We start from the raw sequence: 15,079 nt of genomic DNA, 5'->3' as shown, positions 1-15,079 counted from the left end.
CCAGCCCTGCAAAGCAGGGTATGTTGTTATTTCATGTATAAAAAGAACGAAGCTTAAAGAGTCCTGCAACTTCATAGCCAAGACCAGACTCGGATTTGGGGGCAATCGCAAGTGCGATTTTGCTGATGAGAACTCAGACCCAAGGACTGTGGCCTGTCTTTGCAGAGATCCTCTTCGATCCACCCTGAGGAGCGGAGGACATAACCTAAGGCTTTTCTTCCTAGAGCTGTGACGGTGTGTGGGTGTGTTGAGGGGGGCGCCCGGGACTACCTGGCCCGCCTTCTCCTTCTCTTGGCCAATCTCCCCGGGAACTCCCGGTCCCAGCCGCCGGGAGCCTCCGGGAGGGGAGCGGTGCAACCCGCCCGCGTCATCTGATGCTGTTTCCTGCAGGAGGGAGAAGAGCGGAAAAAAGTGAAACTCCACCCTCCACCTCTGCCTCCCGCCCCCGGGGCCAAAGTACAAAGGGAGGAGGAAGAAGGGAACGGGGTCGGAGCTGTTGGGGCCAAAGGCACTAGCCCGACAAGAGGTAGCTTCGGCTCAACTTGGGGACTTTTCTCTTCACCTCTTGCGCCTGAAGACGCAACCAGAGTCCGGCGCTGACCCCGGCAGGCCCCACCTTACAGTAGGCGGGCGCTGGAGCCAGGTTCCCTGGACTACTTCGGGACCGAGGGACTCTCTGTCGCTCCAATTCAGCCATGGTGAGGCGCCGGAGGCCAGGGGGCCCCACCCCTCCAGCCTGACCACACTGCCCTCGGTGCCCTCCTCCAGAAGCCCGAGATGCGGGGGGCCGGGAGGCGACACTCCTGGCTCCCCAGAGAGGCGTGGGTCTGGGGCTGAGGGCCAGGGCCCGTATGCCCAAGTTCCGGCACTAGGGCCTCAGAAGCCCGCGGGGGTGGAGACCACGGGCACCCGAAGAAAGTCCCCCATACATTCCAAAGCTGGCTCCCGGCCATGGAGCCCTTGAAGAACCTCTTCCTCAAGAGCCCGCTGGGGTCATGGAATGGCAGTGGCAGTGGGGGCGGCGGGGGTAGTGGTGGAGTCCGGCCGGAGGGGTCCCCGAAGGCAGCAGCAGCTTATGCCAACCCTGTTTGGACAGCCCTGTTTGACTATGAGCCCAATGGGCAGGACGAGCTGGCCCTGAGGAAGGGCGACCGTGTGGAGGTGCTGTCCCGGGATGCAGCCATCTCCGGAGATGAGGGCTGGTGGGCGGGCCAGGTGGGTGGCCAGGTGGGCATCTTTCCATCCAACTATGTGTCTCGGGGTGGAGGCCCACCCCCCTGTGAGGTGGCCAGCTTCCAGGAGCTGCGACTGGAGGAGGTGATCGGCATCGGCGGCTTCGGCAAGGTCTACCGGGGCAGCTGGCGAGGGGAGCTGGTGGCTGTGAAAGCCGCTCGCCAGGACCCTGATGAGGACATAAGTGTAACAGCTGAAAGTGTTCGACAGGAGGCCCGGCTTTTTGCCATGCTGGCACATCCCAACATCATTGCCCTCAAAGCTGTGTGCCTGGAGGAGCCAAACCTATGTCTAGTGATGGAGTATGCCGCTGGTGGGCCTCTCAGCCGGGCCCTGGCTGGTCGGCGCGTGCCCCCCCATGTGCTGGTCAACTGGGCTGTGCAGATTGCCCGTGGGATGCACTACCTGCACTGTGAGGCGCTGGTGCCTGTGATCCACCGAGACCTGAAGTCCAACAACAGTGAGTTTCCAGGGGCGTGAGCAGGGGAACGGGAGGCATTGCCCAGCCAAGGCCCAGGTGTGCACATCTCCTCCTGACTCTTAGCTGAGCTAGTTGGGGAGATGTTGAAGTCAAGAACTCCTTCCTGAAAAGGAGTATTAGATATCCAGGGATACCTATAGCCTATCAGTGACCCCAAAATAGGAACCCCAAGCACCTGGCAGATTTCTGCCTCTGTCCTAGAAGTCTGTGATCCCAACCTGCAGCTGCAGTTTGGACAAGCTTAAAAAAAAAAACAGCTCTCAGGTGGGCCATCAGCATCCTGCCTAACCATGGCCACCACCTCAGGGAAGTCCCCTGGAGGCTGCCTCTCCCAGCCTTCCCCTTTCCTGAAATTCATAAACATGATGCTGCTGCTCTCCCCTCCCCTTAGGCAGCTCCATCAGGACAGAGATCTCAGAAGGGAGACCTTCCTCCCTGCTTGGGGATCAAGGCTGGTCCATCCCACTCTTCCCTGACTGCAGGGTCACAAGCCGATTGCTTCAACTCAGAGCCTCCAAAAAAGAGAGCGATGAGGAGGCCAGAGCAGCGTAATGGCCTTCAAAAGCCCCGACACAGGATGCCCAATGATGCAGATATTTTCTGGCAGGATGGCCAAGAGGGAATCAGGCGGTAGGGCTGGTAGTGCCTAGTGAAGGGAGACTCCCCTCTCACTCTCTCAGACTCCCATTCATAGGAGCTATCACAGGCTACAGACACGTCAGTGACAGGTGCACACGGCTTCCTGAAGTGGGCAGGTCTCAAGCCAGTCCAAAACAGGCAGCATTTTGTGAGGTGTCTGGGCAGGGCCTGACCACAGTGCAGGCTCAGAGGCAGGTCCAGCAACGTGGGGACACCAGGCCCTGGGTCTGCTGGAGCAGAGGGTACATACAGCTGGGGAAAGGCAGGGAAGGCAGTGGGAGCAGTGCTCAGTGGGATGACTGGAGAGGAAAAGCGTGGCGAGCCTTAGGGGGATCAGCGCGGGCATTTTGAGTCTCTTGGCCGTGGCTTACTGTAAAGCTGGAGCTAGAGGGAAACAGCAGAACCAGTGATTTTCAAGTCCTTGCCAGAGCTGAGCAGTGCGCCCCAACATCCAGAGAGCAGAGTGGACCCCAGCCACCCAGGGACCCCACTCCCTGCACTAGCCTGAGGGGGATTCCCCAAAGGCCCAGGGGGTGGGGGCTCCTGTCTTCTGTTTTTCCTCCGTTCTCTTTCCAGAAAAAAATGGAACAATAGTCCGGGCCCCTGCTCCCCACCCTCTACACCGCTTCCTGTGTTTCCTGCTGCCCCTGGGCTGGCTTCCTGCCCCAGCTCCAGCCCCTGTTCCCTCCCTAGCCCAGCTGCCTGCAGGGGAGGAAAGAGCTGGGGGTGGTAGGGTTTCAGGAGAGGAAGGAGCCAGGGATTGCCCCCCCCCCCAGCCCGGGACCTAGTTCCCTGCTTCCCTCTCAGTCTGGGTGGTGGTGAAGGGCAGGCAAGGTGCCCTCAGCCTGAGTCTGGCATCCAACTTCACAGACCCAGTCCTGGGCCTGAGTTGCTGTCTGTGGGATTGGGGTGGGGGGAGTCCCTGGGCTGGGGGGGGGGCTCAGGCAGTAAACAATGGCATGATTTTCCTGGACAATGGGGGCCTTGTGAGAAAGCCTGGCTGGGAGAGAAGGGGGAATTCTCTAGGCCCACGAGTCACAGGACTGACCAGCCAGCCCGGCCTGGACCTGACCTCCCCCAATTCGCCCCCAAAGAACACCCCCCCCAAGTTAGCCCAGGCCTCCTAGAAAGGAGAAGTAGGGACCATGAGAGGGAAGAGGAAGAGGTGTGAGCTGGCCAGGCTACTCCCTAGCCTGACAAAGGCCGGGAGGGGGTGGGGGACAGTAAGGAGGTGACTGTAGGCTTGCCCCAAGGCTTGGGCTCTCTAGCCCCAACTAGGTGGCCACTGACCACCCATGCCCAAGGTCCCAGTCAGGCATCAGAACAGTAACTTAGGTTGTGAGGAATTCAGGACCCAGGCAGGGTACAAAACAACCTGGAGGAAACCCTGGGGATGCAGAAGTGAGATGATTGCAGATACCAGAGTGGAGAGTGGGGAGGGAGCAGAATGCCACAGATACAAAGTCCTGAAGCTGCTACTTCTTTCTGAAATTCAGATTCCCCAGCCCAAAAGAGGGAGGTCGGCTCTCCTTGCTGAGAAAACGGTGCAGAAAGTGCTTTGCCTGTCTGTAGGCGCCCACAGGTGGCTAGAGACGAGGTTAAAGGCTGGGAGAGGTCCTCAGTGACGGGTGGGTCCTGGCTCCAGAGCCTGTACTCTGCATCCTGCCCAGCCTGTGGCTGTTCCTCCGGAGAGGAGCTCACACAGGCCCAGCCACGGTCCGGTTGCCTTCAGCAGCCTGACCTGGGGCCGGGGTCAGGATTGAGGGTGGAGAGGAAGGAGTGGACGCTCACAGCAGGGAGCGAGATTGCGAAGGCAGGTGATAGTAGTGGGAACAATCTGCCAGCTGTCAGGCTCCAGGCTTTGAGATGTCTGGACTGGTCTAAGACTCCTCGACAGTCCTGTGAGATACGTTTGTTGTCATCCTATGCTTTGTCTATGCCAGACTCAGTCCCAGTCCAGAAGAGGGGCAGGTGGAGTTCAAGACCCTACTCTGAATTAGGAGAGACTGAGTCTGCCTGGCGTGGGGGCAGACAGACTAACAGCCGTACTCTGTGGACTACTGTCTCGCCTAGATGCCAAGTTTAAAAGATGCCATGCAGGAGTGGGGCTGGCACTGGAGGAGACGGAGGCAGCCCAGGGGTGGTAAGGAGAGTCTGAGAATGGGAGAGGCTGCAAGGAAAGAGAGACCCCCAAAATGGAGGGTTTGGGGGTGGCTTAGGCAGCAGTACCAAATCACCCGTGAAACTTCAGGGCTTGGCCAGCAGTGGAAACATGGGTTCTGGATTCAGGCTTTCGAAGATGAAAACCTGGTCTGACCCCTCCGCCGAGAAGCCCTCCCTGGCTTACCTGGCCACATAGGTGCCCTTCCCCGCTCCCTCCCTCTCAGCACCTATCATGTCCCCATTGCGGCCCTGACATCCTGTGCAGGAGAGCTGGAGGATGTGCCTGACACATGTTCAGAACAGGTGGTCCTGCTCACCAGGAATGGACCCGTGAGGTTTCTGTGACTTTGTCCTCCTGTTGCCCTAAAACTTGTCACTTGAGCTGGGATTTTTTGTTATTGGTGGTGGTGGCTTTTGCTTTGTTTTGCTTTGTTTTTTATGACAGGGACAGAGTTTCTTTGTGTAGCCCTAGCTGTCCTGGATCTCGCTCTGTAGCCCAGGCTGGCCTCGAACTCAGAGATCCACCTGCCTCTGCCTCCCGAGTGCTGGAATTAAAGCCGTGCGCCACCCCTGCTGCTTGAGCTGTTTTTATCCTGGCAAGAGCTGTCTAAGTTGCTGCCCCTCCTCCCTGTCCTGAGAGTGGTGGCCACACTCGGATCAAAGCCCGACAGCCCTGCTAGGTCTGACCACCAGCCGCCACCCTCCCTTTCTCTTCACACCCAGCTCCCTCTGTAGACACCTTCTGGAGTCTTCTGCCTGAGAAGCTGTGAGAGTCACAGGGCTGGGGGCCCCAGCACCCCCAGGCTTTTGCTCACTGAGGGCTTCCCTCCTATTCCCCAGCCTAGGTTCCGGTCCACACTCCTGCCTCAGCAAAGTGGCAAGACATTCAACAGGTTCCCCTCTCTCTCTGTTTTTGTTTTTTTGAAACAGGGTTTCTCTGTATAACAGCCTTGGCTGTCCTGGAACTCACTCTGTAGCCCAGGCTGGCCTAGAACTCAGAGATTCACCTGCTTCTGCCTCCTGAGGCACCTTGCCTGGCTAGGTTTTTCTTGAAAGCAGAACCACCAACACTGAGAATCTACCACATTACAGTTTTTATTCCATTCAGTGTCAGAAAAAAGCTAGAACATTAGCTTTGCAGCCCTAGGCTGAATAGAATCTCTACTTTATTTGCTATGACCTTGATCAAGACATTTCCTTACCTGTAAAATGGGAATCAATTGCCTGACGGTGGTGGCACACACCTTTAATCCCAGCACTCAGGAGGCAGAGGCAGGTGGATCCCTGAGTTCGAGGCCAGCCTGGTCTACAGAGTGAGATCCAGGACAGGCTCCAAAGTTACACAGAAAAACCCTGTCTCCAACCCCCCCCCCCAAAAAAAAAAAAGAATTCCTACCTGTTTGTTTCATTTGGTTTAGTTTGGCTTGTTTATTTTAGTTAGAACTAAGTGTTAAAATTTAGCTCTATCATTCAGAGGAGGAGAAAAAACAACTTAGAAATCCCTTGCAGTGAATGTGTGCCCCAGCTGTTATCTCCTAAGTCTCACCCCCAGATGTGAGCTTCTGGAAGCCAGATCCTCATGCGTTGCCCCTGTACTCAGTGCCTGGCCCGGACCTCCATCAGATGTGTGTGCCACATGCCCATCCCCTAGCGGTTAGCCCTCTTTTCCACACCCACGGTCCTGATCCACTTTCCCCCCAGTTCTGCTGCTGCAGCCCATCGAGGGTGACGACATGGAGCAAAAGACCCTAAAAATCACCGACTTCGGCCTCGCCAGAGAGTGGCACAAAACCACCCAGATGAGTGCTGCGGGGACCTATGCGTGGATGGCTCCTGAGGTCATCAAGGCCTCCACCTTCTCGAAGGGCAGCGATGTCTGGAGGTACAGCCTGGGTTGGGACTGACGGTCTGGGGCTGCAGCAGGTGAGAAGGGGTGCTTAAGACTAGGGGTGGCCAGTCAGGCTGAAGCCGGAAGGGCCCCAATCCATTTAATTACTCCTTGCTTTGGAGTGAAGAGAACACACAAATCCCTTGTCTCCCCTACAGCTTTGGGGTGCTGCTGTGGGAACTGCTGACCGGGGAGGTGCCCTACCGCGGCATAGACTGTCTTGCAGTAGCCTATGGTGTGGCTGTTAACAAGCTAACATTGCCCATCCCGTCTACCTGCCCTGAGCCCTTCGCACAACTCATGGCCGGTAAGAGGACGGGCTGGGCAGGCGAGGGGAAAACTCCCAAGCCCCAGACCCATATACCCAGACTCTCTTATCCTGCCCCGTTAGACTGCTGGGCACAGGACCCCCACCGCAGGCCCGACTTCGCCTCCATCCTGCAGCAGCTGGAGGCGCTAGAGGCGCAGGTCTTAAGGGAGATGCCACGGGACTCCTTCCATTCCATGCAGGAGGGCTGGAAACGCGAGATCCAAGGCCTCTTTGACGAACTGCGGGCCAAGGAAAAGGTGGGAGGACCCCGGCGATACAAGATGGGGCAGAGGATGGGGTGGGAGGTCTGGGTCAATGCTTGGCTGACCCCGCCTCCTTAACTCCCCGGAGCGCAGGAACTACTGAGCCGCGAGGAGGAGCTGACGCGTGCAGCCCGCGAGCAGCGGTCCCAGGCGGAGCAGCTACGACGGCGCGAGCACCTGCTGGCCCAGTGGGAGCTGGAGGTGTTTGAGCGCGAGCTGACGCTGCTGCTGCAGCAAGTGGACCGAGAGCGGCCACACGTGCGCCGCCGCCGCGGCACCTTCAAGCGGAGCAAGCTCCGGGCGCGCGACGGTGGAGAGCGCATCAGCATGCCCCTGGGTAGGGGGCGGGGCTCCGGGACGCCTGTCTGTCATTGGCTGTGGGTGTCGGGGGGTGTGGTCAAGCTTGTCTGCTGGCCGCTTCGGGATTGGTGTGGGGTGTTGGTGGAAGGCTGGAATAGGGAGGGGTTTATTTTGTTTTCCTGTGGGCGGGTCCTGACGGGAATATTTGCATGTCCAGCTGCTAGTGGCTGCCTGCCAGTGGTGCTCCTGAAAGTTCTGAGGACGAGAGGGTGGGGCCGGCCTGCCTGCACAGTAAACTAACTTATCTACCTGTGATGGGGGTCAACCACCGACTCTCTTTATTGAAGGCCTCGAGGCAGGAATGCATGAAGCACCCCCCAGCACACAGCCACTGTGGCCACTACCGGAGAGGCCTGGGAGCCTCCCCAGGGTCCCTGAGGTTTGGAGGGCTTCCTCTTCACAAACCTGCACCCGCCTTCCCCTTTTCCAAACCCAGATTTCAAACACCGCATCACTGTGCAGGCCTCTCCTGGCCTTGACCGGAGGAGAAACGTCTTCGAGGTTGGGGCTGGGGACTCGCCCACCTTCCCTCGGTTCCGAGCCATCCAGTGTAAGAAACTTGGTCTGCCCTGCCTTCCCCACAGCCCCTAAAACTACCCGTGGATCCGCCCCCTCACTGTATTCTGTCCTCTGCTTCCAGACTTCCCTCCTCTTCATGTAATTCTCTGCCCCCCAAAAAAAAACTTTACTTCCCCCCCCCCAATGAGGTGATTATATAATATCATGATTTGGGATTTTTTTGTTTTGTTTTTGAGACCGTCTTAACTTTGATCTACCTGAGTACCAAGATTAAAGGCCTGGGCCACCACACACCACCACACTTGATTCTTCCTTTTTTTTTTTTTTTTTTTTTCTTATTGGTTTTTCGAGACAGGGTTTCTTTGTGTAACAGCTCTGGCTGTCCTAGAATTTCCTCTGTAGACCAGGCTAGCCTTGAACTTAACAGAGATCCACTTGTCTCTGCCTCCCGAGAGCTGGGATTAAAGGCACTAAAGGCACCACCACTACTCAGCAGGTCATACAGTCTTTATTTTCCTGAATGCTTTGCAAATATTAACTCAGTAATTCTAGTGGATTGCTAAGTGTAGATGAGAAAAATTGAAATGAGTAATTTGCCACATGGCCAGTAAGTGGCCGAGCAAATATTCACACTCAAACAGTTGAAGGTGATTTGCTAACTGATGAGTAGCGAAGGTCAGCTGAGGGATTAAGTACGTGCTTCCACCTCCCTGCTGGCCCGGGGCCTAGACATACCTATCCCACCAGAGTCCAACCCAGCCCCTCCGTCCTGACTGTTGTGGTGCGGGAGGACAAGGGTGGACTCAGACCGCGCGGTGTCCCTTACAGTGGAACCTGCAGAGTCAGGCCAGACCTGGGGCCGCCAGTCCCCTAGACGTCTAGAAGATTCAAGCAATGGAGAGAGGCGTGCGTGCTGGGCCTGGGGTCCCAGTTCCCCCAAGCCTGGGGAGGCCCAGAATGGGAGGTGAGTGCCTGAGTGTCCCCAAGCCTGCTCTTGCACGCTTCTTTAGAGGCTTAAGACTCACAAAGCCTGCCTTCTCTGCCCCTCCCTGTCCAGAAGAAGGTCCCGCATGGATGACGCCACGTGGTACCTGGATTCAGATGATTCCTCCCCATTAGGATCTCCTTCTACTCCCCCAACACTCAACGGTGAGTGACTTTGTCTCCCCTATCGATCTGGCTTAACTCTTTCTGCGGGCATTTGGGGAGACTTTGAGAAGCCAGCAGGCAGAGAAGGAATCCTGCCTTTAGAGCTCTCGCTCAAGACTAGGGAACTGAAGCCAAAGCCGCACAGAAGCAGACCTGGAGCCCAGGTCACCAGTTCCGGCCTCCAGACTCACACAAGAAGGACTTGCCTGAGGCCTCGGGCTTCTAGAGACTAGCCCTCCGGTTAAGTAAGGACTTTTGCAGCTCTGGGTAGTGCTGTAACCTCAGAAGAGGTGGAGCTGTCCTGATGGCTTCCACAGTGCTTTTCAGAGTCCCTTCCGCAGACCCAGGGGTGGAGAAGAGGACAGTAAGACAAGGCTAGAGGAGATCTGGGACCCCCATCTGCGTCTCGGGGAGTCAGGACTTCCGTCTCTGTGATGATAACAGCCTTCCTGTGAGGGAGACGACATGTCTAACCCTGTGAGTGGGGAGCCAGTATTCTCCCCATGTTAGATACAAGAAAGTTGGGGCTCCAAGAGGGGAGTATGCTACCTCCAGCCCCCAGCTAAGGACTAATCAAGAGAACCTGCGGCTTCCTTGTTCTCAGCTGACTTCCTGGGAAGCTTTCCTCCTCTCTACAGACTTCTTAGGAAGCTAAGTGGCCTCCAACGCCAGAGGGAAGAGGGCCCAGCTCAACACTGCCCAGACTCCACAGAGCCAAGAGAGTGGTGGTTTGTCTGTGGGACCTTATTCCAACCTGGGAACCATTCAAAGGTTTCCCAGCCCCGCCTGCTGCACACAGCAGAATGTAGACCTTAGACCCTATTTTAATGGCCTGAGACTAGAGCCCTGTTCACTCAATAGCTGGCCCTTCCCATTCAGCACTCACCCGTAGCCATCGCCGCCTCTACCTGTGTCTATAATAACAACAGCTAATATTGGCTTTCTCCTATCTGCTGAGTGGATAGCATCATTGGCTCACTTTACAGAGGAGGCACAGAGAAGTTAAGTGCTTTGCTGTAGGGCACTGGCAGAGCCAGGATTTGAACCCTGGCTGATCTGACTCTGGAGACAGGCTCTTCAGCTTCCCTCTACTAAGATTTTGTTTTGTTTTATTGTGTGTGTGTGTGTGTGTGTGTGATTTTTTGAGACAGGGTTTCTCTTTGTAACAGCCTTGGCTCTCCTGGATCTCACTCTGTAGACCAGGCTGGCCTCGAACTCACAGAGATCCATCTGCCTCTGCCTCCTGAGTGCTGGGATTAAAGGTGTGAGCCACCACACCTGGTTTTTTTTTTGTTTTGTTTTGTTTTGTTTTTCCAGATAGAATTTCTCTGTGTAGCTTTGGAGCCTGTCCTGGATAGCTTGCTCTGTAGCCCAGGCTGGCCTCGAACTCACAGAGATCCGTCTGCCTCTGCCTCCCCAGTGCTGGGATTAAAGGCGTGCGCCACCACTGCCCGGCCTCACCTAGTTTTAATTATTGTTTTATATGTGTGTGTGTTGTCTGAAAGTGTGTATGTACACTGTGTGCATGCATTGCCTGTGAACACCACAAGGGGGAAGAGGGCATCAGACCCCTGAAACAGAAGTTACAGATAGCTGTGAGCCTCCATGTGGGTGCTGGGAGCTGAACCCAGGTCCTCTGGAAGAGAGGCCAGCACACTTAACCGCTGAGCCGTCTCTCCAGCCCCCACGTTTTGCTCCAGCAGTTGCGGCCCACAGTTGGCTGTCGTATGAGGGTTGAACTGAAATCTGGAAGACTAGAGGGATTGAATTTGTTTGTTCCAGAATGTACCAGGCCAGAAGGACCAAAGGAGGATTGGAGGGCCTCTAAACCCAGGTGGTCAGATCAGTCCTGTCCATGTCCTGCCAGGTCCTCTGGCCACGGCTTCCCTGAGTTCCTAGAGGAAGGGACACAAGACTTAGCTCCCACACCTCTCCCTCTGCTCACTCTTTGTGAGAGGACACTGCCACCCCCCCACCCCAACACACACACACACACACACACACACACACACACACACACCGCCTAACTGCTGACCAGGCCTGTGGTTCCCAGGCCTGCACTCTTGCTGCCATCTGGGTCCATGAGAAGAGTAATGACCTTACCTTCCAAACACCCACAGTCGGGACGCTGGCTGAGACCTAAGAACTGGGGTCTCTTAGAGGACCCACACGCAGAGCGTCTCATGCATAGGCCCCTACCAGGGACCCCTAGATGGAGGTTCTGGCCCTTAGGAACCTGGTCACAGTGAGTTGCTCTTTGGCAGCCTGCAGTTGGCCTGCGTTGACAGGAAACTGCCCACAGGGTATTGCCAGGAGCCACTCACCAGCCTGAAGCCCCTTAGAAGCAAGTTCACCTTTGTCTCCAGGTCACGCGTACCCTGCTGTCTTCTCCTAAATAGCAGGGTTGCTAACTAGTGACCTTGGGCAAGTCACTTAGCTCGGGGGACCTCTGTTTCTCAGAACTGACTCAGGAACTTCCGTTCACCCCGTTGGGTTCCAGGCTCCCCTCTCGCTTCCCTCTCTTCATTTTTCTCCTGCTTATTTTAATGCTTGTAGATTCTTTTTTACATTTTTATTACTATTTTGTTCCTGGAGATCCATTGCCTTCTACTGGCCTCCGCAAGCACCAGGCATGCACAGTAGTAAATACTCATACAAATAAAATATTTTTTAAAAAAGAAAACTCCCTGGGCCAACAGAACTCCAAGCTAAATCCTGTTCACAGCAGAAGCTCACATTCCCCAGCCTTATATTTCTGTGTCCAGCCGAACCAGATCTCCAGACTGGTCAGCTAGGTGCCTGGCACCAAGAGGGAGGACAAGGGATTAGAGCGGGGAGAGAGAGCTTTGATGATAATGCAGAGTGAAGGACTTTCAGGACAGCTGGCTAGGAGGTACAGGAGAGAATGAGTACCCGAGAAGGTCAGGTGAAGGTCACATGACCCTCCAGACCCTCCTATGTAGGGCTTTAAACAAGCCTGACTGGAGGGGGCGTCCTATGAGAAGTTACAGCTGCTCGGAGGAAGTGATCTGTTCTGCTCAGAGGATAGTTTCTACAACAGTTGCTTCCAAACTTTGCTCCAGGCCGTTGCCCCCGCCCTCAGACCCCTTCCCCTTAGCCAACTGTGTGTGTGGTAGGGAGGTTCTGCGGCAAGAGCTGCGCTTACAGATAGAGCCCAGGAAGATGGCCGTGGGAAGCAGAACTCGGTTCTTGTTCCAAGGCCACGGAGGGGTCCCGAGGATGCTCGCCCGGCAGGCATACTAGCCTTCATCTAACTACCCGTGCCACCGCTGCCCACAGGTAACCCTCCACGGCCCAGCCCGGAGCCAGAGGAGCCACGGCGGTCCGGGCCCACCGAGCGGGGCAGCAGCTCCGGGACTCCCAAACTGATCCAACGCGCGCTGCTTCGGGGCACCGCTCTGCTGGCGTCCCTGGGTCTCGGCCGTGACCTGCAGCCTCCCGGAGGCCTGAGCCGTGAACGCGGGGAGCCCCCACCAGCACCACCCCCTGCACAGATGCCCTCACCCTGCCCAGCCGAGATGCCCTCCACCCCGCTCATCCGCCTCTCACCCACAACACCCAATGCCCGTGGCCCACCCACGCCTGCACCCTTATTGCTGGACCTGGGTGTTCCCTCAGGCCAGCCGTCAGCCAAGAGCCCTCGGCGGGAAGAGACACGTGGTGAGTGACCCTAAAACTGAGTGTGAGCTAGAGGCCCTCTGAGAAAGGAGGAGGCTAGGAACTTAGAGGATCTCAGGCAGCTGCTGGGGACCCAAAACAGAGCCTCAGGCGCTGGACCACTGGTAGAGCTCTAGGCTCAGCTGTGAAAGAATAGAAATCTCCCTAATGGTGCCAGACTCATTGATTAGTTAGGCCAAGTACGTGTATCAAGCATTCTTTTTTAATTAATTTATTTTTATGAGCCTTGACTTGTGTTTCTGCCTGCGTATATGTCTGTGTGAGGGTGTCTAATCCCCTGGAACTGGAGTCACAGACAGTTGTAAGCCGCCATGTGGGTGCTGGGCATTGAACCTGGGTCCTCTAGAAGAGCAGCCAGTGTTCTTAACCCCTGAGCCATCTCTCCAGCCCTATATCAAATATTCTTTATTGTTTTTTGTTTGTTTGTTTGTTTGTTTTTTTCAAGACAGGGTTTCTCTGTGTAGTTTTGGCGCCTGTCCTGGATCTCACTCTGTAGACCAGGCTGGCCTGGAACTCACAGAGATCCGCCTGGCTCTGCCTCCCCAGTGCTGGGATTAAAGGCGTGCGCCACCACCGCCCGGCCCCTCAAACATTCTTATGCCCAGTTCTCAGATGAAGTACTTTTGTTTGATTGTTTGAAGCAGGATCTCCCTGTGTAGCCCAGTCCTCCTGGTTCAGCCTCCCAAGTTCTGAGATGACAAGCATGTACCACCATGCCAGGCTAAATGAGGAAATGAATTTGTTTTTACGTGTATTTATTCAATGGGGGAGGGGGGCACACCCGCCACAGTGCAAATACGGGGACAACTTACAGGTGTTCTCCTTCCACCACCTGGGTTCCAGGTTTGACCTCGGGTCGCTAGTCTTGCAGCAGCACCCTTAACTGCTAAGCTGTCTGCAGCTTAGATGAGGCAAAGTTAAGGCGCACAGAGCATATAGATGTTAAGGCCCAGGGCTCCCCCGGCTAGTAAGTCACCAAGCCCAGAGGAGTCTAGGTCAGCCTGTTTCTGCAACACTGTGTGATGAACAGACCCGTCATAGAGCATGAAGAGCCTTAGAATCATAGCGCGCGCGCGCGCACACACACACACACACACACACCACACACACACACACACACACCACACACACACACACACACACACACCCACACACACACACACACACACACACACACACACACACACACACACACACACACTATAGCCAGAAGCTTAGACCGGAGCAGGGCCGCCCCTTCTGGGGAACTGTTAGTAGGTGTTTAACCGTGTACCCCTTCAACACTCCATAGGAAGAACTGTCTCACCCCCACCAGGAATATCACGCTCGGCTCCTGGCACCCCTGGAACCCCTCGGTCACCACCCTTGGGCCTTATCAGCCGACCTCGGCCCTCACCACTCCGTAGCCGTATTGACCCGTGGAGCTTCGTGTCAGCTGGGCCACGGCCTTCACCCTTGCCCTCTCCACAGCCTGCGCCCCGACGGGCACCTTGGACCTTATTCCCAGACTCAGATCCCTTCTGGGACTCCCCACCTGCCAACCCCTTCCGGGGAGGCTCCCAGGACTGCAGGACGCAGACCAAAGATATAGGTGCTCAGGCCCCATGGGCACCAGAAGCAGGGCCTTGAGTGGGCCAGGCCACACCCCCACGCTCCAGCTGCCTTAGAGGAGGCATAGCATACACTGGAAGAGGAGCCAGGCAGGCCTCTGTGGCTGCCTTGGTTTCCCCCAGGGACCCCGGCCCCTTGCGGGGGTCAGGAACACTACACTGCACAGAAAGCCTTCACACTGGATGGGGGGCTACACCCCACATACCTACAACCTGTAGGTCCCCTGACTTTCCTGCCCCGCTGGGGCCTGACACTGTACCTAGCTGGTTGGGAGGACCAGAGCCTGTCTCAGGGAATTGCCCCGGAAGTGGTGCAGGGAGGAGGGGGAGGTACAGGGGAGAGGGGCTGACCTCAGGTGTCACCAGCACTTTTGACCAAGTCCTGTTACTGTGGCCCCTGTCCCCAAGGCCTAGTTCCTGGACCCCCTTCCCTGGAGGTTATCAGAGCCGGGGTCCTCTGGGTGCCTTTCTCCTGCCCCAGCCAAGGTTGGGGCCTTGGCCTGGGGAGCCAATGAAGCCAAATAAACTCGTAAGCTGTCTCCCCAAATGCAGTCTGTCACCTTTCTTGGAGGTAACCCAGTGTCCCTGTCCTCAATGAGCAGATAAACAGCCTGGGACAGATCTAGACCGCCTGTACCACACTTCTCTCCCAGGGCCCATCTCAGCCTCCCCGGCACTGCAGATACTGATCTCCTCCACCTTCTGACCATTGCCAGCCTTTGTCCACTCCACATTCCCACTTGAGCCATTTCCGCCATTCAAGTG

General features: G+C 56.3%; 1 protein-coding gene across 2 annotated transcripts; it reads left to right on the top strand.

The window, feature by feature from the left end:
• Positions 1-445: 445 nt before the first annotated feature.
• On the top strand, positions 446-14,861 carry Map3k11 (mitogen-activated protein kinase kinase kinase 11). 2 transcript variants are annotated; one of them, XM_037208165.1, is made up of 10 exons: positions 446-1,693; positions 6,218-6,398; positions 6,563-6,711; positions 6,796-6,971; positions 7,071-7,314; positions 7,774-7,887; positions 8,685-8,820; positions 8,917-9,005; positions 12,306-12,686; positions 13,996-14,861. In XM_037208165.1, exons 1-10 carry the CDS (start codon positions 952-954, stop codon positions 14,331-14,333), a joined length of 2,550 nt encoding a protein of 849 aa, XP_037064060.1. In that variant the 5' UTR covers positions 446-951; the 3' UTR covers positions 14,334-14,861. The 2 variants fall into 2 exon arrangements, with proteins under 2 accessions (XP_037064060.1, XP_028711695.1); XM_028855862.2 differs by having other exon boundaries at positions 447-1,693; positions 8,914-9,005.
• Positions 14,862-15,079: the final 218 nt, after the last annotated feature.

Source organism: Peromyscus leucopus, chromosome 1, assembly GCF_004664715.2.
Source record: "Peromyscus leucopus breed LL Stock chromosome 1, UCI_PerLeu_2.1, whole genome shotgun sequence".
NCBI classification, from domain to species: domain Eukaryota; kingdom Metazoa; phylum Chordata; class Mammalia; order Rodentia; family Cricetidae; genus Peromyscus; species Peromyscus leucopus.
This window is presented reverse-complemented; position numbering and strand designations above follow the sequence as displayed.

What these genes read in the sequence shown, in the direction of transcription:
- Map3k11 (XM_028855862.2), top strand. Translation starts at nt 952, where the DNA reads ATGGAGCCCTTGAAGAACCTCTTCCTCAAGAGCCCGCTGGGGTCATGG. An exon ending in AACTGCGGGCCAAGGAAAAG is followed by an intron (nt 6,972 to 7,070) that starts GTGGGAGGACCC and finishes CCCGGAGCGCAG; the next exon opens with GAACTACTGAGCCGCGAGGA. An exon ending in GCGCATCAGCATGCCCCTGG is followed by an intron (nt 7,315 to 7,773) that starts GTAGGGGGCGGG and finishes TTCCAAACCCAG; the next exon opens with ATTTCAAACACCGCATCACT.